Below are 25,545 nucleotides of genomic sequence, written 5' to 3'. Positions count from 1 at the left end.
GGATTCACATTTATATTACATGAGTTGATAGGTACAAAGTCGTGTCCTAGATGCAGATGATATGTAGGGTCGTGTTATGATGTGGGGTTTGTTAGGGGTCTCCAACTATCCTCTAACAGTAAATTTGTCTCAATTAACAGAGCTATGCCTAATATCGTAGTAGTCGAAAGCCTTATGATTATGATGATTACATGAGTTGAAAAAGAAAACGCTTCTTACCTAAGTAAAACTAATGGTTAAGATGAGATGAGATCGCTCTTGAAAACCCAGCTAGGGGTTTGGTTGGCCATTCAACATTGCATCCATAGCAAATTTACGTAATTGACCTTAAAATAAAAGGTTAAAAAAAGATAAATTAATAAATAAATAAATAAATAAAAGAGATTTATGGTTTTCTTTTTTAAATTTTGTTTTTGCTTCTTCTAAAATAATTTGTATTTAATTATTGAACATAAAATTCATAAATCGAAGGTAGAAATATTTATACAAGTGCAATCTCTTTATTTATTTCTTTATTCATCCAAAATAATAATTATCAGTTTGCTATTTCATATTTACATAATATCCAAGGGGAAAAACGGTACATTCATTCAGCTGTCCGTAACAGAAAGAATGAAATTGTACGTACTTATTACTAAACCATCCAGGAGGGCATACGAAGACACCACAAATCCAGTAATAATAGGAAGTCGTCGACATATCGGAGCCACCTAAAAGCCACCGTGCAGGTGGAGGACAAGGCGGAGGGTGGACTTCTGAATGTTGTAGTCAGCCGAAGTCCGACCGTCCTCCGATTGTTTAACAGCAAAGATCAGTCTGTTGATCCAGAGGTACTCCCTCTGTCTTGAATCTTCATCTTCGCATTGTCAATCGTGTCTGAGCTTTCGGCTTCTAATGTGATCGTCTTCCCCATCAATGTCTTCACGAAAATCTGCATCCCACCACGCAGTCGAAGCACCAAATGCAGAGTTGATTCCTTTTGGATGTTGTAATCTGCTAGAGTTCTGCCATCTTCAAGCTGCTTACCGGCGAAGATCAATCGCTGTTGGTCAGGTGGGATGCCTTCCTTATCTTGTATCTTCGCCTTCACATTGTCGATAGTGTCTGAACTTTCGACCTCCAGGGTGATCGTCTTGCCTGTCAATGTCTTCACGAAAATCTGCATTCCACCCCGCAGTCGGAGCACAAGGTGCAATGTCGATTCCTTTTGGATGTTGTAGTCTGCTAGTGTCCTACCGTCTTCCAGTTGCTTGCCAGCAAAGATCAATCTCTGTTGGTCAGGTGGGATGCCCTCCTTGTCTTGAATCTTTGCCTTCACGTTGTCGATGGTGTCCGAACTTTCTACTTCCAGGGTGATCGTCTTGCCTGTCAATGTCTTCACAAAAATCTGCATTCCACCACGCAGTCGGAGCACAAGGTGCAATGTCGATTCCTTTTGGATGTTGTAGTCTGCTAGTGTCCTACCGTCTTCCAGTTGCTTGCCAGCAAAGATCAATCTCTGTTGGTCAGGTGGGATGCCCTCCTTGTCTTGAATCTTTGCCTTCACGTTGTCGATGGTGTCCGAACTTTCTACTTCCAGGGTGATCGTCTTGCCTGTCAACGTCTTCACAAAAATCTGCATTCCACCACGCAGTCGGAGCACAAGGTGCAACGTTGATTCCTTTTGGATGTTGTAGTCTGCTAGCGTCCTACCGTCTTCCAGCTGCTTACCAGCAAAGATCAATCTCTGTTGGTCAGGTGGGATACCCTCTTTGTCTTGGATCTTTGCCTTCACGTTGTCGATGGTGTCTGAACTTTCTACTTCCAGGGTGATCGTCTTGCCTGTCAACGTCTTCACAAAAATCTGCATTCCACCACGCAGTCGGAGCACGAGGTGCAACGTTGATTCCTTTTGGATGTTGTAGTCTGCTAGCGTCCTACCGTCTTCCAGTTGCTTACCAGCAAAGATCAATCTCTGTTGGTCAGGTGGGATACCCTCCTTGTCTTGGATCTTTGCTTTCACATTGTCAATGGTGTCTGAACTTTCAACTTCCAATGTGATCGTTTTGCCTGTCAACGTCTTTACAAAAATCTGCATTCCACCGCGCAGTCGGAGCACAAGGTGCAACGTTGATTCCTTTTGGATGTTGTAGTCTGCTAGAGTCCTACCGTCTTCAAGTTGCTTACCAGCAAAAATCAACCTCTGTTGGTCTGGTGGAATGCCCTCCTTGTCTTGAATCTTTGCTTTCACGTTGTCAATAGTGTCTGAACTTTCTACTTCCAAAGTGATCGTCTTGCCCGTCAACGTCTTTACAAAAATCTGCATTCCACCGCGCAATCGAAGCACCAAATGCAAAGTCGATTCCTTTTGAATGTTATAATCTGCCAGAGTCCTACCATCTTCAAGTTGCTTACCAGCAAAAATAAGTCTCTGTTGATCAGGAGGGATACCCTCCTTGTCTTGGATCTTAGCCTTGACATTGTCAATCGTATCAGAACTTTCCACCTCAAGAGTGATGGTTTTGCCAGTAAGGGTCTTCACAAATATTTGCATCCCACCGCGAAGTCTAAGCACTAAATGGAGTGTAGATTCTTTCTGGATATTGTAATCGGCGAGCGTTCGACCGTCCTCGAGCTGCTTACCAGCAAAGATAAGCCTCTGTTGGTCGGGCGGGATCCCCTCTTTATCTTGAATCTTTGCCTTTACATTGTCAATTGTATCTGAGCTTTCCACCTCTAGGGTGATCGTTTTCCCGGTGAGAGTTTTAACGAAGATTTGCATCTGTGAAGACACTAATGATAAGAAGAGTTGGATCAAATTCGTTGAAAACTATGCCTCACTAAGGTAACATGAACATGAACATAAAGAGCTCAGGAACCAATCCATTAATGAATAGCACTCAAAAAGATGAATTCAAGTAACTCATGTGCAGAACCGAGCCAGAAATTCAGGCACAGTTCTAATTCTCATTTAGAATACAGTCTTTTCTTTCGATTCTGAAAATCTAGGGACAAATCGCAGAGAAACTTCAAAATAAATAAATAAAAGCAGAAATTAAAATTCAAGTTCTACTTCCGAAGCTGTAAATTGAGAAAAATCTCCGTAAGATTTTATCGAGGCTCTAAAACTGGAGAAAAGGAAACCACTCGAACATGCGTGACGAATTGAAACGAATATAAATTCAATCATTTCTTGGAGAGAGATCAAAGATTTCCAGAAAACGAAGAAACTCCAATAAACTCAAAATCAACCAACAAGAACATCTACAAATTAACACAGATGGCAAAAGAACCGCAAGGGCAACAGGATCAAAATCGAATAACGAAACAGAACAAAACAAATAATTGAACAAACCAAACTTCGAACATGTTTCGAAACGAAGAAAATAAGAGAAGGAAAGAAAAAGAGCGAGGCATACCTTGAGATCAAGAAAGAGCGCGACAAAAATGGAAACAATCTGGAAGACGAGGGATTAGGGACGAGGAGGGGATGAATTTATAGGTGTCGATCGCGAATTTTGAGGGATGGGGTTCGGAGGAAGAAACGAAAATTAATGGCGGTTCTTGGTTTGCAAGCCAGGATTAGAACTGCCTCCGTTCGGTCCTATGAGTGCCTTATTTTGGGACGCTCGCTGCTAGCCATTCCGTCCTACGCGCTGACGCTTGACCATTTTCTTTGTTTAAAAAATATTATATTTAAAAAATACTTATAAAATTTTAAAATATAGGTCCACCCCTACTCTGCACAATGTTATGATATTGTCCACTTTAAATAAGCTCTCGTGGCTTTACTGGCTTCCCAAAAGGTCTCATAATAATATTTTTTTATTATAAACCTATGATCACTCTCGTGGCTTTGTTTGGGCTTCCCAAAAAGCCTCCTACCAATGGAGATAGTATTCTTTGATTATAAACCCATCAACATTAACAACTTCTTTGTTCTACACCTAAGGACCTAAGGACTTGATTAGCATGGTTAAGTTAAGGGCATAACTCTGATACCATGTTAAGAATTATCTTTCTCGATCCCATTAAATTTCATAGTAAGCGCATCGGTCTTATCCGACGTCTCCAATTATAAGAGGGGTCGATAAATCCCGAGAAAGAGCTTCAGCTGGGCGTAACAAATGTACCGGCTGAGGTGTCAATTCAGCTGAAAGAGGAGCGAGTGTTCGCTCAAATCGGTGAAAGAGGCGAGTAGCAAGAGCACCGATGATGGGTCCTCGACACGGGGGCAACAAACTATATGATTGGGTCCAAGTCTGCGGTCTCCGAACTTAAGTGGGGATAAAACTGATGCGCTTATAATTGGATGTTGAGCTATTTTCGAAAATTACCCGATATTATTGAAGTTGATCTCTCTTAAAAAATTACCTCTTTACGCGACATCCAATTTTAGAATGATGTATATATTTTGAGGATGATATCAATCTCATAAATAAATTATTGGTCATTTTGCAAAATGGCCCTTGTATTTTGTAATAATTTTCTCCCGTTTCCCATTTTGATTTGGACCCATTAACGGGCTGCGAGGCCCAAAACTTTTAATTCTGGGCCACGAGGGACGATTTGGGTCGTCTAAGCCCATAGTTCACCAGTGTCACACACTGTTCTTCACTTTTCTAGCGGCAACCAGCACAGCGTTTGGTAAAACTTTCCTTCGAGCTCAGTTCAGAATTCGGATCAATCATGCCTCCTGCTGGTCCTCGATCTGGTGATGCAATCTTCGCTAGCGTTGAGCGAGTGGTAAGCTTCACGAATTCAAGTCTCTATGTTGTTTTCTTTGATGTTTTGTTTGTGAGGGATTTTAAGAACATGGGAGGGAGGGAGGGAGGGAGGGAAGAGGTGAGAAATTTGATCGGATGTATCCAAAATGGTAAATTTGTCTTTGATTTGGATGTGTGTTTTTAGGTATTGATTTCATTTCTGTTTTTTGGGTTATCTTCTATTGATGAGAAGCTAAAGTTGAAATTGATGTAGAATGCCGAGCTGTTTACCTTGACTTATGGAGCGACTGTTCGTCAGTTGCTCACAGATCTGGAGGACGTTGAAGAAGTCAACAAACAGCTCGATCAGATGTAATCTTACTCCACTTCACTTGCTCTTTGATCCATTTTCCTTTTCAGAACATAGAATTCTGCATTTTTTTTTCCAGAGAACTACTTTTTTTTTTTTTTTTTTTTTTTTTTNTTTTATGATTTAGTTGGTTTTTCATTGGCTCTCATCTCAGTATAACCTCATGGGAAGCCGAAGGCAATTAAAGAATGTGTACGGAAATTTATACCTCTGTGGTATACAAAGCGTTCTAACGTAAACTGAAATGACTTGCATTATGCAAATTTCCTTACATTCGTTCCATAAGAGTCCTGCAGAAGCTTAATGCTTCTTACTATTATGAACTGTGCTCGAATTTTAGTTTGAGAGTTTAAATGTGCATGAGAACCACTATGGATTGACCTAATCTATTGGGGCATGTGAAAAAACACAAAGGGATTTTGGGAGAACGAGTTCAAACTCTTTAGTGACCACCTACCTAAGATAAAATAATACATACTTTTTTCATAATTGAATGTTGTAGTGTCAGACAATTATCCTATGAAAATGAAATAGTATGCATGGGAATGATACTCCTATTTGGTTGGGTGTTTTTATTTATTAATTTTAATGTTTTTTCTTGTATTCTGTGCTTTTATCTTCTGTAAGTATTTATTTATTTATTAAAAGGAAATAGTGTGCATGATGAGTACATACTAAGCATATTTTTTTTTTCAATACTTTCTACTTTCATTGATAAAAAAATGAAAATCTCTTTTGTGCGCAAACTTAATCTCCTTGTGCCAACACACATTACATTCAGTGGTATGATTGTTTCTTCAATTACTTTTCAGGGGCTATAATATTGGAATCCGGTTGATTGACGAGTTTCTTGCAAAATCCAATATCTCTAGATGTGTGGACTTCAAAGAGACAGCTGATGTGATTGCAAAGGTAGGTTGATGTTGAATACGTATTTGTATTAGTATGAAAACCTTACTCGGTTTAGGAAACTTTGACCAAACTTAGGTTGGTTCTATCTACGTCTTTTTGTTGTATTATTACTTACTATATTAATTCCTTTTATTTGTTTTTACGGTGGATAGTTTGTTGTTACCATTAAGTTGTTTGTTCAGTCCTGCTGTGTATAAATTTATAGTTGTTATCGGGACAAAATCTGCTTATAATAATAATAATAAAAACTATAATTTGGTCTATGCCAAATTGATATAAGATTTCCAAGATTTTGGTTTGATGGTTGGAAAGAAGCTGGTCAATCCAATGGGGGGAGATACTTCTTGAGTGGGCAAAGTGGTGTAGGTAATAACCGTCCTCTCATAAACATCAATGACGAAGGAATCATTGCTAGAAAATTGGATCAATCCTTGGTTAACCAAAATCACCTGCAACTTCAAGAAAACAGAGGACACAACAACTTGGGCCAGCAAAGAAAAAACACACCACCACCAAATCAGTAGCCTCCAATAAACAATCAAGAATTACAAATCATTCGTCAGGAACCACCAAGAATGTAAGTTACGGAATAAGACACTGCCAAGATCTTGATAATTTAAGTGATGAAGAAGAGGACAGTGACAGTGATGATGATAGAAAGACAAACAACCGGAAAACTTGAGAAAGGAACGATTACAAAATAAAAGTTGATCTCCTGAGTTTTAATAGAAAGTTGGATATTGAAATCTTCCTTGATTGGATTAAAAGGGTGGAGAGCTTCTTCAACTTCATGAATACACCAACAAAATGATAGTGATTTTCATGACATTTGGACCAACTGTTCAAATAATGTTAACTCTTATGATTACCGTCTTCTTGATGGTTTTTTACCCAAAGGGGATCAATTGTACTTGCCCCATACGTCCATTTGATAATCAGCAATCAAAGATTTACATTCAAGAGAATTGGGAGATCATTTTGGAAGGGATAAAACCATGGAATTCGTTTCATCCAATTATTTTCGGCCACAGCTTCTAAAAGATGTTCAGAATTTTATTAGAAGTTGCCTTATTTGTCAAACAGAAGAGGTAACTTCTAGCAATGATGAACTTTACATTCCTCTGCCAATACCAGCATCTACATGGGAGGACTTGTCAATGGACTTTGTCCAAGGATTTCCTCGAACTCAAATACGGTTTGATTCAGTTTTTGTAGTGGTGGACAGGCTTAGTAAAGTGACACACTTCCTTGCAAAAAGACTAATGATGCCTTGGATATGCTAGCCTTTTCTAGGGAAGTCGTGTGTCTTCATGGAATCCCTAAAACCAGTCTCGGATTGTGACATCAAAATTTTTAGTCATTTTTTGCGATCACTGGAAAAACATTGATACCACTCTCAAATACAGTACCACAAGCCATCCACAAACAGATAACCAAATCAGAGTTATTTATCGATCTTTGGGGAGTCTTATACATTGTCTCACTGCTGAAAACATCCTAAATAATGGAACTTTTCCTTAGCACAAGCTGAATTTGCCTTCAATCATGTGAAGAACGGATCCACAGGGAAGTTCCAATTGGAGAGAGTATATACTAAACTTCCTAGGTTAACTGTGGATCTTTCTATTTTACCTTCATCTGGAAACCGAATAAATGGCTGAACGGGTTGTTGAGCTACATAAGGAGGTTCAAACTCGTTGAAAAAGCTAACTTGGACTACAAGAAGACAGCTAATAGAAAAAGGCGAATTACTAACTTTGCAGTGGGCGATTTGGTTAAGGTTCATCTCAAGAATTCTCGTTTGCCAGTTGGTTCATATAACTAATTAAAGAACTGCAAGCTTGGACCTTTCAAAATCTTACAACGTCTTGATGCCAACTCTTATAAGATCATACATCCTTCTTACTTGCATTATTAATCCCATTTTCAATGTTGCTGATATTTTTCCGAATGAAGCACTTGAAAGGCTTTCCTTACCACCTAAACTCGAGGACATGTTTATTACTTACTTTATTAAATTTTTTTTACAGTGGTTAATTGGTTATTATCATTGAGTTGTTTGTCCAGCCTTGTTATGTATACATATAGGGTTGTTATGTACTTGAAGGAAAAAATTTCATTTAATTGAAACCACCATGGGTTGGCCTAGTGACCAAGAGGGGCGGTGTAAATAATAAAAGGCTAGAAGAGTATGAGTTCAAATCATCGTGGCCACCTATCTAAGATTTAACATGATATAAGTTACTTTGGAAACCAAATGTAATAGGGTTGGTGGTTATTTCGTGAGAATAGTCCAAGTGCGCGCAAGCTGATTCAGATACTCACAAGTATAAAAATAAATCTTCATTTAACTAAAAAACTTAATTTGGTCTGCACCACTTTTGGTCTGCTTCGTGAGGCACTATACAAATTTTTTTACCTGCAATTGAGGGGTTGCTTTTGAGGACAGTGTACATAGTCGGATGCAACAGGCCTTTTTGCAGTTAGCTAGAATGGATTTATCTACACGTCCATTTGAATTTTTGGTTCCACTGAATTTCATGTTCATGACTTGACCATTAAACAAGATTTCTCTTATATGGGAGGTCTTGATAAGAATGTTTGCCCCTCGGTTCACTTTACCTAGAGGAGCAAGGTAGCAAAAGGTAACGAGTAGTTGGTTATTGGATGTGGGAGCGAGCATTTCTAATGTGCGAGTCTGGGCCTTATCTAGTAATAACGGGCACAAATATAAGTTTCTGTTAGGGATCTGTTTGGGTGAGGGTATATGTATATATTAGACAGTGGCAGCAACCATGATTGGTTTATCTGGTATTATGGCCTAGAATATACCGTGTGAAATGAGAGTTCCAATCCTTTTGAAGTGCAGGGGATACTAGTTTATTTTCTTGAAAACTCATGTTTGTCACCTACCTAGGTATTAAAATCCTATGAGTTTGCTAACAACCAAATATCGTAAGACCAAGTGGCTGTCTCATGAAATTAGTTAAGGCAAACGCTCATGAATATATATACAGGTTGGTTCCCTTGTGTGCATGAGGCAATAGTCATTTTGAGACCTATCAGGCTTCAGAGCCCTGATTATGTTTGGTTTCAATTTTTTCCATGGTTTGATTAGAACGCTCGTAACATCTGTGGATTCGATAAATGTTAATAGTTTTCTTGCATGGCACATCCTCTTTGGACACCAACCCATCACCATGCCTCTTTCCAAAGAAAACATGTCACATTAGAGACAACTGCCAAGCCATGGATGTTTACAGAAATTTAACAGAACCACAATGACCAAATTGAAACATTTAAAGACATCCGAACTATTGCAGCCTCATACAAACTAATCATAGGACTAAAATGGTAATACTTACTGTTTTCTACATGACATTGTTTTGGAATGGATTTTGTTAATAGGTCGGTTTAAAAATGTTTTTGGGGGTGAATGCATCGGTGACCAACTGGGATGCTGAAGGCACATGCTGCAGTATTGTTCTGGAGGACAATCCATTAGTAGACTTTGTTGAGCTTCCTGATGCTTGCCAAGGTCTTCATTATTGCAACATCTTAAGTGGAGTCATCAGAGGAGCACTTGAGATGGTGAGTTCTCTGCATGTTTTCTTAATCTTGCTTAATATTATCACCCACCATTATGGCTCTCCTTGATTTTGTTCTTCTCAATTTGTTTCTTTCATTTCTTCGACTTCATATTATTCCTTGGAGAAAATGTTTTTCCTTCTGCTTCAAAATCATGATCTGCAAAACATTTATGTTATAAGGTCTTTTTCTTAAGCTCCCACTTTGCTTTGTGGGGAAACTTTTATTTTATTTCGGTTTTTAATAGAGAGAATTACTCAGTCTTCATAATCAAGATCAATATTGAATTTGTAAACATGAAAAATGTTGAGGTATATTTTCAAAACTTGGTTTATATGAATTTGTGTGTTTTAAAGCCATTTTCAAGACAGGGTTCCCAAATGCGGTTCCTGTAGATTTATAAAAGTTATTGCTTTCTAACACATTAAAATGAAAGTGGACATTAACTGTATTTGTGAAGGTACTGTTTCTGCCATATGATTGTACAAAATACATTAAATGTTCTACTCTACGACATCTTAAATTTAATTTCTATCCTTACTTTTAATTTTATCTCAAACTTTTATTTTGTTATATTAAACTTTGAACTTAAAAGGTTAAAGTCTACGTAAAACTAAATTGACAATTCACTTCAGAACTGGCACAGAATTCAACAAATAGAACAAATATTCACAATGAGGCAAGTATCCTAAACTCCCCAAATCTTCCTTAGAAAATCTAACTTACACAACCAAAAGAACCCACGTTGTAAGCAATCGTCTTCATTTTAAAGTTTTTAAAACAAAACTTGATTAGTTAAAAGATAAATTTTTTTCTTTGATCTTATAAATCTGGAGGCTGATATTTTGTTACTTCAGGTGTCCATGAAAACAGAAGTAACATGGCTACGAGACATGCTGAGAGGAGACGACATGTTCGAATTACAAGTAAAATTGCTGAAGCAAATTCCTGAGGAGTACCCATACAAAGACGACGAGTAGCATATCTCAACCAGGAAAAAGGAACTCTTTTATTTCATGTCATCTGCCAGTGTGTTCATTTGATCTAAAAACAATAGGTACATTTTTTGACTTCTCGAACTAATGTTACTTTATCAAAGTTATATTATAAATAGTCTTATGCGACAGTGATCAATTAAGTTCAATGTATATAGTAAAGGACTTGAAAAGGATTCACGTTTTGGTTGAGGTGCTTAGGATTTTGTACTGCGGTAGCTGAGTTGCTTGTGTGGTGTTTAAACTCTTTGGCCATTTATGGTTCATTTCTTATGGATTCAGTTGTCTGCTACTGGTCATTGGTTGCTGCATTTGTGATTGTTTGGTTTTGATTATATAGTCTTTGGCTACTGTTGTCTATAAATGTCAATGCAGAGGAAGCGGATTCAAAGGAAATGAATTCAAGTCGTGATGGAGGTATCTAAGATTTAGTATTCTACACGTACATATAGTAAGGTAGTAAGGTAGCTGATTGTCCCGTGAGAATAGTTGGGGTACGTACTAGCTGCCTAGACTCTCATGGATGTTAGAAAATAACCCTTTTGCTATCTCATGAGTTTAAGTCGTTTGCATTTGATTTTTTGATGTGTTTGGTTAGTCTGGAATAGGCAGTTACATTTTCTGATTTGTCGAACCAACTAACTTCTTAATAAACGTTACATTATATGGTGTCTTTTTTGCTATCGGGTCCATAAAGGTCGATGTATGATGTATATAGTAAAGGACTTAAAATGAATGAATTTGAGTTGTGGGAGAGGTAGTTAGATTTCATATTAGGCAAATTGAATAATTATTGTCGTTGGTCCTTCACAGAGCGGTTATTGTCGTTGGTCCTTCACAAATGCGCTCTGTGAGCACTGTACATCTTTCTTAGATGAGAACACACGGGTGCCTCAACTAACAAGCAGAGTGAAACAAGAAAAGCAAGCATGGTTTTATTATACGTTAGATGATGCCACCTACCACTTGACTCGAGTCCACTCGGCATAACCGCTTTTCTACTGACCGACTCACTTGCCTCTTCCAACGTTGGGAATGGGAACTTATGATTTAATCTGCCAGCTTGAATGTATGGATCATGTCGAGAAGAGAAGGTGAACAAAGTCGAATAAATTTGAATGAGGTACGATATTGAAAAATTCATTGGAAACAAAATAAACAAAATTCAAAGGCTCTTAAAAAAATAATAGCTAAATTAATAAAAATTAAATTTTGTAATTTGTCTTTAAAATATTTTTAATCTTTCAAAATTTTTAATTATACCTTTTAGATTAAAAAAAAAAACCTTTAAAAATACTCGAACTTTGGGAAAAAATAAAAATTCCCTCTGAGTTTTTTTTTTTTTTTTGGGAAAAACGTTAATATTTTATTTTAAAATATATCTTTGAACTTTTAAAATAGATAAATAATTCAAAAAAAATATAAAAAAAATGTTTAAAATATAATCTTGAGTTTTTAAAAGTACATTTATAAATATATTTCTAACATATTTCTAGTTATTAATAATTTTTTTAAAATTTTAAAATATTATTAAAAAATTAAAGATATTTCTAGAATGAAGTTTATTTATTTTTTAAAGGTCTAGGAGTATTATTAAATTTTTTTTATTAATATAATCTTGTAATTATAATAATAAAATGAATAATAATAATAATAAGATTAAATAATAATAACAATAATGTAACTTTTCAGAACCCAGCGGTAATCGGAAGTTGCCGTCGCCGATAAAACCATAAACCCCACAAAACAGCGGCGCAGCTCAGTTCGCCCGAGGCCGGGAAGTTGCAGAGCTTTCGGAATCTGAATCTCAAATGCCTTCCAAATCCAAAAATCTAAGCTCTCTATTCCGCTCCGCCATTATAGCTTCAAAACCTTCACAGAATCCCCAAGATGCAGCTCTCAAAAACTACGTCTCCGCTATCGATCCCTTCTCTCCTAGCACCTCTCTCTCCAAAGCCATCGATAAACGATCCATCAAGTCCGCGAACTCCAAGAAGCTTCCCCAGAAACTAAACTCTGACGTTCAATTTCCTGCTCTCATTTTAGAAGAGCCGTCAGGGTCTGGTATGCATGTTGTTTTATGATGTTTGATTATGTATTCATCTTGTTTTTTGTTATTTCAGTAATCGGGCTGTAGATTATCTCCAATCAAAGCTTATTTTTGCCTTAGTTTTGGTGGTTTAGTGTTTTTTTTGAATCTGAAGATGAATTTTATTGTAGTTATCTCTCATTTGCAGTGAAGGGACTGATGTGTGAATGATATTTAATTTTTCAAGTTTTAATTCTCTCAAAACATCATGTTTGAATGCAGGGGATTCTATGAAGCATTTAACCAAGGCCATATCTTCCATTCTGTGCGGTACGTGTTATTGAATGTTCGTTGTAGGAATTGCTTCTGAATATTTTTAGAATTCATCACAACGTAGTTTTATTCTTAAGTTGTTGATAAAACAATAGGGATATGTTACTTCGAAAATATCAGAGTGGTTTCTTTAACAGCCACCTTTTGGATCTCACGTTTCAAATTTTTATGTTGCCTATTTCATCGTATCGAGAACGAGGGGAATGTGAACAATTGAACTAATTTCCTGTCCAGTTATACAATCTGATTGAGTTATTTTATCTGTACTTTCATGCAAGTGCTATAATTTATATTGACTTGAACTGTAATGATGAAACAGTAAACTAAACACTTGGGTTTCCCAATTGGGCAGGTTTGTCACTCAATACAGGTTTTAGAATTATATTCAATATTTATAACCATTTGGCTCGTAATTTTCATAGACATTATTTTATAAATTGTAGTCTTGCCTTCAATTATGGTTCAATCTGAATGTAGTTTTTTGTTTCTTTGCCAAGTAAACTGCTTACCTACGCGTTATTTCCTTTTGCAGAAGGCTCATCTGTTAGGTCTCCTAATGCACAAGAAAATGGTGATGAGAACTCTTTGAAACAATTATTAGACATACCATGGTTTTCCAACATGTCCAATTATAGCATATCATTGCGTCGCAGAGAAATATCCCGTGAAAGAAAGCAAAAATGGATATTCAAAAATAGCCAAAACTATAGGTTTAGTCAATTGGTTAGAAATTGTGCACAGAAGCTGGGGACTGATGTTACTTTAGAAGTCTTTGGTAAATTGGGACGAGAAACTGGTGTGAAAGAATACAATGCACTGATAGATATATGTTTAGAGAAGGCTAAGACAAGTAAAGACTTGGAGGTTGTATTGGAACAGATTGCAAAGGTTTATCAGCTATTTAAATTAATGAAAGAACATGGTTTTCAGTTAGAAGATGAAACTTACGGTCCAGTTCTTACATATTTAATTGACATGGACATGATGGAAGAATTTAATTTTTTCTGTGAGGCTGTAAAGGATGGAAATCCAGGCTCGAATTCAAGGTTGGGTTACTATGAGATGTTGTTCTATGTTAAAATCAATGATGTAGAAAAAATTCAGGAGCTCTGTGAGCATGCTATAGCCCATGATGGAGTGGACAAGTACAGTTTACAAGGTACGTCCTACAATTTTCAGATGCATCGATTTTTTCTGAACCCTTTTGTCCTCTTGCATTGAAATAAACGATTGAGAAGTTCTGCTTTCCGTGGAAATTATATATTTTTTAAGATAAGAAACAACCTGTTGATAATTAGCATGAATAAGAAGGGAGGTTGGGTCTGTTTGTGTCAGAGATAATCAGAAGGATCTCTAAACAGCATAAGTAAAGAATAATAGCGAATAACAAAACTCCTTGGTATTTTCAGCCTAAAGTGATGTATATAGTCAAACTCTCTCCCAACTCTTTCTATACCCATGGAAAATACCTAAAAGATTAATATTCCTAACTGATTATATATCCCCCGGCTAAAGTAGAGGTGATCTACAGTACCTCAGCATTCTTTTTAACAACAGGGTCGGCTATGACGTAGGACAATTGCTAGAAATTTTATTTAAATTCAGAGTTAAATTTGAGAGTTTTGTGACTTTTAAAGTTTTATGAATGGTGGGGATTTGAACCTCCCCTGGTGGAACTTGAAGTTGGATTTTTGTCTAGTATTTGCAGTGAAAACTAAATAGCTAAGTTAAAGAAATATATAATAGGAAAAAACTGTATTGTAAAACACCTTTGGCGTCCACTGTGGGTTTCATTGTATCACTGTTTCTGGATAAAGGTTATAGCTATTGCTTTAAAGAGATTGACTGAACGTTTCTTTGTTTATCAATCACGGACTAATACGAAGAGGAAGATCAGAAAGTTTCTACTTCCCCAGCTTCTGTTACCCACAATGACAAAAGCATAATCTCTCTAGATTTCTTCTCATAATCTCTCTAGATTTCTTCTCATAATCTCTCTAGATGCTCACTCAGAACTTGACTTCTCTCCAATCACTTGTCAGATCACTACTTAGTTACAGGTCATGATGGATTTGAAATATGCGTTCACAATGTTTTGATTTTTTTGATAAGCTATTGTCATGTTTTTGGTGAAGCATATGCTTACAAATAGATCCATATTTTTGGAGATCAATCTGTTTGGTTAACAATTTGGAACCTGTGGTTACAGAAAATTATTTGTTGGCCCTTTGTGAATGTGAGCAGAAGGAGGAACTTTTGCAGATGCTGGAAATTGTAGACATCACAAAACTTTCGTCAACTGTACTCGCAGCTAACATTTTCAAGTGCTTAGGGAGATTATTACTTCACTCTATTGCAGAGAAGTTGCTTGTGGCGTTGAAAACTTCTGGTATGTGATGATTACTGTAAACTTTTTTTGTCCAAAGAATTTGAAGCTATCATATATTTGTTTAGGAGCATATCTGGATGAAGCAGAGATGTATTAAAATTAGCAACTGAATCGAACTTTCCAAATAAGAAAAAAGTAACTTCTTTTACACCTTTTGAATTTTTGAAATGGAGACGGCTTTATTCCTAGCTGCTTCAGTGATGCAAACATGATGTCCTTGACACTTACTATCGACTTTGATGATTTATGGCTACTTATCGTTCATGGAAGATCGATGTGCATATATTTCCATTCCATGGGTGGCATGGTAGCAGCAGTCAGTTGGTCAAATTGNAGTTCCATCTTATAGTAAAAGATGAGGAATATCTTAGGCTTTTAACATGTTATTCACTAGTCATTAATAACATTTAAATATGTTTGCATGGGTATTATATTTATTTGACTTTCTTCAATTGATATTATCCATCTTTATTTATTGTACTCTGCTCAGATCACATTTCTTCGGCTAGAATTGTGTTTTTGGTTTAATAGTCGTGATATGCTCATCATTATTGCATAAATATCTTATCATCTTCATACCCATATTGTATTGTTGAATTGAAACTGCAGGGAATGGAGCAGAGAATATCCCTTACCTTATATATAATCATGTTGTCAGCATTCCAAATTTAGCGGTGAGGTTCCCATGAATAGTGCTGGTAATTTCCTTGAGTCTACAAATCTCTCAGGCACTTCTGTTTTTCAGGCAGTTTGATTGTTTTGGAAGTGGTTGCTCTTTTTCTTTTCCAAAATTTTATTTTGCAAGTCATTTTTTTATTTTCGTGTTGTCATATTGCTCAACCTCCATGTCTCTAAACACTATTGTTCCTTTCAAGGCACCGACCCTAAAGAGAATCAAATAAGTCGGCCTACCACAAAACCCTACCCTTCCCACGAAAGGGTAAATGCAAGAGGATCTCCGACATCCTAGTATTGCACTCCGCCTTTGTATATAAGAACCCAATCCTTATCGTGAAAAGTCTGATGTAACACCAAACGACTGAAAATAGCTATCCTAGATAGAGTGAGCAAACTGACAATCCCGAGGTCATGATCCTAAGTCTTTAGATGTACTCTTACAAAGAATGCACCACAGAGGACCAAGAAAAAATGTCTTAAAACTTGATTCAAAATTAACTAATTGAGATAGCTACAACTTTATTAATTGTTTTCCTTTGTTTCTCTAGAGCCTATTATGCTAGCGAAGTAGAATGGAAAAACCACAATTACACATAGGCCAACTCCTTGCTACTAATTTCAATCATTCATGACAATTGTGGATCACAAACTTTTGAACAACAATAGAACAATCAATACTAAACTAAGGTGTCAATAAAAAAAGAACAAANGGTGGTGTGGATGAGGGAATGTGAGGAGGACATGGTTTGGGTGGTACTGTGGAAAAGAATTGATTTTTAGAATCAAACAAATGTCAATTTTGTAAAAACTTAAAAAATACCCATCAATACATCCCACTAAATAATATTTGAAGTTCCAATAGATAAGGATTTTTTTAACGAAGTTCCATCTTATAGTAAAAGATGAGGAATATCTTAGGCTTTTAACATGTTATTCACTAGTCATTAATAACATTTAAATATGTTTGCATGGGTATTATATTTATTTGACTTTCTTCAATTGATATTATCCATCTTTATTTATTGTACTCTGCTCAGATCACATTTCTTCGGCTAGAATTGTGTTTTTGGTTTAATAGTCGTGATATGCTCATCATTATTGCATAAATATCTTATCATCTTCATACCCATATTGTATTGTTGAATTGAAACTGCAGGGAATGGAGCAGAGAATATCCCTTACCTTATATATAATCATGTTGTCAGCATTCCAAATTTAGCGGTGAGGTTCCCATGAATAGTGCTGGTAATTTCCTTGAGTCTACAAATCTCTCAGGCACTTCTGTTTTTCAGGCAGTTTGATTGTTTTGGAAGTGGTTGCTCTTTTTCTTTTCCAAAATTTTATTTTGCAAGTCATTTTTTTATTTTCGTGTTGTCATATTGCTCAACCTCCATGTCTCTAAACACTATTGTTCCTTTCAAGGCACCGACCCTAAAGAGAATCAAATAAGTCGGCCTACCACAAAACCCTACCCTTCCCACGAAAGGGTAAATGCAAGAGGATCTCCGACATCCTAGTATTGCACTCCGCCTTTGTATATAAGAACCCAATCCTTATCGTGAAAAGTCTGATGTAACACCAAACGACTGAAAATAGCTATCCTAGATAGAGTGAGCAAACTGACAATCCCGAGGTCATGATCCTAAGTCTTTAGATGTACTCTTACAAAGAATGCACCACAGAGGACCAAGAAAAAATGTCTTAAAACTTGATTCAAAATTAACTAATTGAGATAGCTACAACTTTATTAATTGTTTTCCTTTGTTTCTCTAGAGCCTATTATGCTAGCGAAGTAGAATGGAAAAACCACAATTACACATAGGCCAACTCCTTGCTACTAATTTCAATCATTCATGACAATTGTGGATCACAAACTTTTGAACAACAATAGAACAATCAATACTAAACTAAGGTGTCAATAAAAAAAGAACAAAACTTGAATTAAAGAAGACTCCTATTCAACTCAAAGAGGCACAAAATTATAATTGGAATGTTTCACCCTTGAATAAAAAATGAAAACTTAACCACACATCATAAAAGAGAAACAAAAACTGGAAAGGGAGAAGAAGCCTTGTACCCCTTTGTCTCTCTCTCTCTCTCTCTCTCTCTTGTTGTCTTTTTCTGCTCAAGGGGAAGTAAACTCACTGCTCCCGCACTATTTTCCATAGTACAAGGCTCTCTATTTATACTCGAGTGCAGAGGAATCTCATTGACAATAGGCTTCTCCCTTCCTAAAATACTGCTGAAAAAAAACTGAATGAAGAAGTCTGCCGCCTTCTTCAGCCTGAAACGGAAGTTTGCGCATGACTCACAGACCAAAAGTGTGCTTTACCAAAAGTTCAACTAACCTCTGTTGTTGAAAGCTCTGTTGTTTTGCTTCTGCAACAAAGCCTGGAGGACACCCAGTTATTATGTAGTCTAAGGGTCTTTTTTCCTTCTAAAAAGATGTCTTTATAACACAAGGATAAGAGAAAATTCATATTGCTAGGAAGGATCATCTCCCAATTGAATACAGACTGTATTTGATTTCAATAGTTCAACTCGTAAAAAGATGTTCTTGTCTCTTTGATTCTTTTTTGTGCACAACTCTCCTACTCAAGAGAGAGAAAGAGATGGATTCTCCCTTGGATCTTCTCTTGGGTGTTGATTCTCTCATGACTAAGGTCGTATGGAAATAACTTTACTTTTTTGATAGCCTCCATGTCAAATCACCCTGTACAATGGCTCATAATACTCTGTAAAGAATATTAATGCTCTTCCTAGAAAATGCATGTTAACTATAGACTATAAAAAGAATTTTACTTTCTTGAAGGCTTTATCCTACAACTCAAATTGGTTAATTTGAACGTTGAAGGCTTTATCCTACAGTTAAGTCTTCTATTACCTTCAATAAAGTTGAAGGTTTGATCTCTTACCCNGACTGAAAATAGCTATCCTAGATAGAGTGAGCAAACTGACAATCCCGAGGTCATGATCCTAAGTCTTTAGATGTACTCTTACAAAGAATGCACCACAGAGGACCAAGAAAAAATGTCTTAAAACTTGATTCAAAATTAACTAATTGAGATAGCTACAACTTTATTAATTGTTTTCCTTTGTTTCTCTAGAGCCTATTATGCTAGCGAAGTAGAATGGAAAAACCACAATTACACATAGGCCAACTCCTTGCTACTAATTTCAATCATTCATGACAATTGTGGATCACAAACTTTTGAACAACAATAGAACAATCAATACTAAACTAAGGTGTCAATAAAAAAAGAACAAAACTTGAATTAAAGAAGACTCCTATTCAACTCAAAGAGGCACAAAATTANAAGTACTTATCAAGCTGGTAGCCATATTGATTAGAGAGGTCGAAGTAGATTTAGCAGCAGTGGTTCTTTTAATATCAGCATTCAGCAGAGTTTGCAGTTTGCTTTTATTTATTCTTTTCTGGTCTTTATAAATGTCCAGTGCAATGTTGAAATCTTGAGACCGAGGGCTTCTCTTCTTTCAAGTTATCATGAAGTCTTATTAGGGTTTCTACATACTCATAACGATTGCTTGCAGTACATGCATGCAAATCTTTCTACGGTTGTATCCTTCTGTAGTTGTCTGGGTGTTTGATAATGCCTAAGACTTTTTTATGGATCTTCAAGGTTTTATTAAAGGAATAACTTCTTTTGTATTCTATCATTGATATCTTTCACAATTTTTTTTTTTTTTGTTACGTGGAAGATTGAGGATATGGTTTCTAAGTTCAAGAGCATGCACTTCGATTTGGACATCAAGCCTTCATCTGTTTCATATGAGAAGCTCATCTGTTACTGTTGTGGTTCACTTAAGGTACTGGGGGAAGATTGCTAATCATAAATTTGTTTTGAACTACAGCGAAAACCTTTGCTTATTTAGAGTAAGATAATTTAAATTTGTTTGTCTTATTAATATCTTGGGTGCAGTTTCGATACTGCTTTGAAATTAGCTTTTTTCTTTTTAAATCTGATGTAGGTGCATATGGCTCTTGATATAGCAAATGAAATGTGTGATGCAGATTTCACACCATCCACAGATGTCTTGCACTCCATTTTACATGCTATGGATGAAGGCTGTGAGTTTAATTTGGTAAGTGTTTTGTCTTCTCTATTTTTAACTAATACTTGAAGTTAAATTAGTATTGTATGTCATGTGGTTTCTTCCATTCACATCTTCTTTGGTTTTTGCTTCTCATTATCTTGATATTTGCACTTTATATTTTGAACTTGCGTATCTTGAAGGACCTATGACAGAAGTTCCTTTTTTATTTATCTTTTATTTTTTTTATTTTTTTATATATATATCCTTTAGGTGAAAGAATAAGATTGAATTTTAATAACGTGTGATGATATGGTTTACTGTATTTTTGTATTTATCCTGCATGATAAAAGGCAATGTGGCAGCTACTAGGTTTGGCCAGTGATTAGGGGTGTCTTGATATCTTTTGAGGTTACTAGTTCAAATCATAATGAGCAATGATTTTAGGATATTAAATATTCTATGAGTTACCTAATACCAAATGTTGTAGGGGACTGGTCCTTCTTGTTATATTCGATGCAATTTTGGGATTCTGCATTCATTTTCACCGTGACAGGGGAGTGCACACCTGTCAAAATGGTGAAGGGTAGTGAAGAGAGGGAACATTAGCAAGAAAGAAATAGAGGGAAGACTAAGTAGCAGACTGATTAGCTCAGACTGGAAAGTTTGTCATGCACAAACAATTTAAAATTCCCATGCTGTTTGGCTTCTATGTTTAGTTTAAAATTCCTATGCTGTTTGGTCGTATTCCCTATATATTGTTTATTTTTATTGAAGATCTCAATGAACTTCAGTGAGTTTTTATCTTTTTATCCATTTTTGTGGCAGTGTAACTGATGCTGCACTTATATTTCCATGTGATTTCCTTATTTTCTCATTTCAGTTCAATTATCATCGCTGTGTTATTACCAATAACAATTATTATTATTATCCTGGCTGTGCTTATTGCCAAGGTTCATCAAGTCTATTCACTCATATGTCGCCACAACCTGAAGCCGGATAGTGAAGTGTTCAGGAGAATGATAAGTCTGTGCATCAAGATGAAAGACGTAATTTTTTACTTAAATTTTGTTTTCATGTTCACTTTATTGTTATTTTATGTGCTCAAATGTATTGCATTTCAAAAATTGAACTTTCATGGATACCAAATTTTAATTTTTCTTTATGCAGTTTAATGGTGCCTATGACATGCTTAAGGAATCTGAGAAAATGAACTTTACTCCTACAGCTAGCATGTACAATGCTATCATGGCCGGATACTTCCGAGAGGTACCTTTTTCAGTTCTATGGTCGTCCCTCCTCCCTCTCTATAACATAAATTTGACCTGTGAATGTACTTTGTGCATTTTCTGTCCTCATAATATAAAAGTTTCATTTTACACATTCATTCTCTTATTTAATATATAAACATTGGACGATGTTAACTCTTCCAAGTACTCTGCAGAAGAACACTTCTGATGGATTGATGGTTCTCAAGCAAATGGAACTTGCGGATGTAAAACCAGATTCCAAGACTTTCAGCTATTTGATCAGCTATTGTGAATGTGAGGAGGATATTATCAAGGTTACCACAGAACTCTTCAAACTTTGTCTAATTTTTACGTGTAACAAGAATTAGAAAACACTTTTGATATCATATGCCTGGTTTCTTTCAATTTCATTTGCAAGTGGCTTTGCCCCAAAAAAACAATTATTTCCACAGAATTCTTCAAACTTAATGCCTAATTTTTGTGTTTCAAGAATTAGCAAACACATTTGATACAATATGCCTAATTTCTTTCTATTTTCATTTACTAGAGGCTTTGCCCCAAAAAATAACTATTACCACAGAAGTTTTCGAACTCTTATGTCTAATTTTACGTGTAACAAAAATTCGAAAACACTTCTGATATCATATGCCTAATATCTTTCAATTTTCATTTATAAGTGGCTTTGCCCCAAAAAACAATTATTACCTATTATAGTGAATGTTACTTTTGTTTCTTGAATACAAGGATAGTGAAACCTAGTCTATAGTGAAGTATTTAACATACTAAAATCCTCCTAAAATGATAGGGAGAATAAAAGTCTAGTGGAAAATGCAATGTAACATCTTTTTGTTGATTCTTCACTTGGTTTGAACAAAGGTCAAACTGACATGTTCAGAAAACGTGCCCCAGATTGCTAATGCTATTATTATTTCTTCCAATGCCTGTTTTACATAGGATAAAACACATTGAAGTCAAATTTTATTTGTTGAGGGAAGTGGAGAAAGGTGATCAAGCATGTTCATCATAGTTTTGAATCACAGCTAGCTAGCGTTCTTATGAAGTTCTGCATTATAGATATTTGAATTTTTGTATGGCAAATTTGGTTTGACAAGAAAAAGTTTGAGTATCATGATTTTCAGTTTTATTATTTATTCGATAAATCTAATTTTATTCAACTATTTTCATTTATATTTGACTTACAATTATGCATTGCTAGAGAAGTTTGTTTCTCAAACATTTCAGCATGGGTAACGTTGAGGTTATACTATTGCTCCTACAATATCTTTACCATTTTTTGTTCATTTACTTGCTTCTTCCTTTCAAATTCCTTACTTTTATCTATAGTATTCCAAGTTCCAACCCCGCCTAGCAAACTCCTTTTTCACAGTTAGACTCTGATAAACTGCCAGCATCTATCCCATATAACTAACGTAAATGCCTAACAAACCATGTTTTGTATTAATCACTGAGGATGTTGTTTTTTAAATTCAATTATTATTCACCCTCTTTAAACTATAAAGGCCAAGCATTATATGGATAAAATTTTGAAGCCGCTTATCTTCCTGTAGTATTATGAAGAGCTGAAGAGTTCTGGAGTTCAAGCGACAAAGCATATTTTCATGGCCCTTATAAATGCATATGCTGCTCATGGACAATTTGAGAAGGCAAAACAGGTACTTGATCTTGATCTTCATGTTTTTATTCTTATAAAGATTTTCATAAGAGTTGGCTGAAGTGTACAATGTAAGTAGGTTATATCAGATGAAGAAATACCAGTCAAGAACTTGAATGAAATTAGAAGTGTGCTAGTCTCTGCTCTTGCTTCAAATGCGCAATTAGCTGATGCCCTGAAAATTTATGATGAAATGAAACAAGCTGGATGTAATTTGGAGCCCAAGGCTGTCATCAGTCTTATTGTAAGTTAAACGTCTGTAATGAATGATTATTACTTCTTCTCGGTTTGTCAACTAAAGAGTTTTTCCCTTTTGTCTCTAGGAGCACTATCCATTCGATGGGCCGGTGAACAGAATTTTTCAGTTACTTGGTGAATTGCATCATGATCTCGACGACTGGATAGATTGTTGTCGCAGAATTCTCTTGTTTTCTGTAAAACACAATGATCTGAGGTTCATCTATGGAAGTTCTTTGTATACTTGGATGATTTGCATTAGATTTATTCTCGTCTCCCACGAAAGAAACTCATTGTCTTCTTCTTTTGGTAGTTCGACCGTCGATCTATTGAAGCAGCTCAGTTACAGATGCTGTAATGATGAAGTGATGATGGGAGTTGCTTTTGATGAGGTTTGTTCTTCCCTTCCCATTATATTTGTTATGTACGACTTTCCATTTAAAGCACTTTTTGATATTTTTGTTAGATAATCATTTAGTGATTTTGAAAATACTTAAAATGCTTTAGTTGGTACCTTTTCCAAAAAAATTCTTATAGAAGTCGTGAGATCCCACATTAGTTGGGGAGGAGATCGAAACACCCTTTTTAAGGGTCTGGAAACCTCTCCCTAGCAGACACGTTTTAAAACCTTGAGGGTAAGCCCGAAAGAGAAAGACGAAAGAGGATAATATTTGCTAGCGGTGGGCTTGGGCCATTACAAATGGTACCAGGGCCAGACACCAAACGATGTGCCAGCGAGGAGGTTGTTCCCCGAAAGGGGTAGACACGAGGCGGTGTGCCAGCAAGGACCCTGGGCCTCGAAGTGGGGTGGATTTGGTGGAGTCCCACATCAATTGGAGAAAGGAACGAGTGTCAGCGAGGATGCTGGGCCCTGAAGGGGGGTTGATTGTGAGATCTCACATCGGTTGGGGAGGAGAACGAAACACCCTTTATAAGAGTGGAAACCTCTCCCTAGCATACGCGATTTAAAAATCTTGAGGGTAAGCTCGAAAGAGAAAGCCTAAAGAGGACAATATCTGCTGGCGGTAGGCTTGGGCCGTTACCGAAGTGATCTTAGTTGAAACATTTCTTTCAAAATTCATCTCAAGCTCACCCTAAAATGCCATAAAACTAATGAAGAATTTGGTTTATGGGCTTTGGTGCCTTTTTTTACCTTTTAAGACATAGAGGATTCTATACAAATAGCCAGTTCATCCTTCATAATCTTGTCCAAGTATTAAAAGACTACGAAACAGATGACGAGTTTTGAATCCGAGACAAATCTCCGAGCATTAACTTACAAATCGCTATCGTGTCCAGATTTTTTCCCTCATTGCAGAGTCCGAGCCATCATATTTAGAAACAGGCCTGCAATTGCTTCAATTCATAAAGAATGATCTCGGTCTATCTCCCCCACGTAGATGCCTTGATTTTCTCCTGGGTGCTTGTGCCAACGCCAAAGATGCAGAGAGCTCTCTCCTCATCTGGAAAGAATATGAAAAAGCTGGCCTCCCACACAATACTATTAGTTACTTGCGGTAAACTTATGATGTTATTGTTTATTATCTTTCCTTTGTACGAGTCCTCGCTCGAACCTGTTTTGTTTTCTTCGAGCCTAAACGATCCAGTTTGCCTGACTACTCTGTCCATGGGGCATTTTTGCAGGATGTATCAAGCTCTCTTAGCATCTGGGGACCAAACATCTGCCAAAGTTTTGCTTGAAAAAATTCCGAAAGACGATGCTCACGTTTGCTACGTAATCAAGGAATGCGAATCGGTTTATGTTGCCTCTTCCTCAGTAAACAAGAAAAAAGGAAGACACAAGAAAAAGATGCTGAAAATGAGCAGAAATGGAAGAGAGGTATGAATGGAGAAGTATATTAGTATTAAACTAACTTGCATTTTTGGGTTGTAGGAGTAGATTAGAGTATGATCATAGGTATGCATGTGAAGCCCTTTTATTTATTGAATCTAATATCATTTAAAGACTCAACAATGTGGAAGAAAGATTAGACATTTGTTCAAGTAGATACATCATTGATAGTTGTAATAAAATCATCCACTTTTCCTTGGCAATAAAAATATGGGGAGAAATGATTGAAACTCCCTTTTCCTTTGCTCTTCAGGTTCAAATGTTTTTTTTTTTTTTTTTTTTTATTTGCCGGTAGAGGTAGAGCTAGGACAGTTAGCATAGCCAACAAGATGAAAATAAATGGTGAGAACAAATGAGATGTTGAAGTAGTTGAAAAGATTCTGAGATCTATATAACTCCCAAGTTTGATTATATTGTGTATTCCATTGAGGNTTTGTGATTGTTCCAGAAGAAATGAAACAAAAGATACGGTAGAGCTAGGACAGTTATTGTATGAGGTCTA

General features: G+C 36.2%; 2 protein-coding genes and 1 pseudogene across 3 annotated transcripts; 2 read left to right on the top strand and 1 right to left on the bottom strand.

Moving 5' to 3' along the window:
• Nucleotides 1-499: 499 nt before the first annotated feature.
• On the bottom strand, nt 500-3,568 carry LOC111788819 (annotated as a pseudogene).
• Nucleotides 3,569-4,585: 1,017 nt separating this feature from the next.
• Nucleotides 4,586-10,816, top strand: LOC111789133 (trafficking protein particle complex subunit 3-like). The gene is made up of 5 exons (XM_023669788.1): nt 4,586-4,725; nt 4,960-5,057; nt 5,868-5,967; nt 9,376-9,558; nt 10,413-10,816. The coding sequence occupies exons 1-5, from the start codon at nt 4,669-4,671 to the stop codon at nt 10,533-10,535; spliced, it is 561 nt and encodes a 186-aa protein (XP_023525556.1). The 5' UTR covers nt 4,586-4,668; the 3' UTR covers nt 10,536-10,816.
• A 1,413-nt stretch (nt 10,817-12,229) lies between these two features.
• LOC111788710 (pentatricopeptide repeat-containing protein At4g04790, mitochondrial-like) lies at nt 12,230-25,290 on the top strand. 2 transcript variants are annotated; one of them, XM_023669161.1, is made up of 16 exons: nt 12,230-12,614; nt 12,862-12,909; nt 13,448-14,071; nt 15,122-15,301; nt 15,911-15,975; nt 19,700-19,807; nt 19,970-20,083; nt 20,986-21,081; nt 21,203-21,301; nt 21,477-21,596; nt 22,851-22,955; nt 23,034-23,198; nt 23,278-23,408; nt 23,505-23,583; nt 24,491-24,708; nt 24,836-25,290. In XM_023669161.1, exons 1-16 carry the CDS (start codon nt 12,362-12,364, stop codon nt 25,035-25,037), a joined length of 2,607 nt encoding a protein of 868 aa, XP_023524929.1. In that variant the 5' UTR covers nt 12,230-12,361; the 3' UTR covers nt 25,038-25,290. The 2 variants fall into 2 exon arrangements, with proteins under 2 accessions (XP_023524929.1, XP_023524928.1); XM_023669160.1 differs by having other exon boundaries at nt 13,445-14,071.
• Nucleotides 25,291-25,545: the final 255 nt, after the last annotated feature.

The sequence above is a fragment of the Cucurbita pepo genome, chromosome LG02 (genome assembly GCF_002806865.2).
Source record: "Cucurbita pepo subsp. pepo cultivar mu-cu-16 chromosome LG02, ASM280686v2, whole genome shotgun sequence".
Classification (NCBI taxonomy): domain Eukaryota; kingdom Viridiplantae; phylum Streptophyta; class Magnoliopsida; order Cucurbitales; family Cucurbitaceae; genus Cucurbita; species Cucurbita pepo.
Note: the sequence above shows the minus strand (reverse complement) of the source record. Positions and strands in the feature narration are given on the sequence as shown.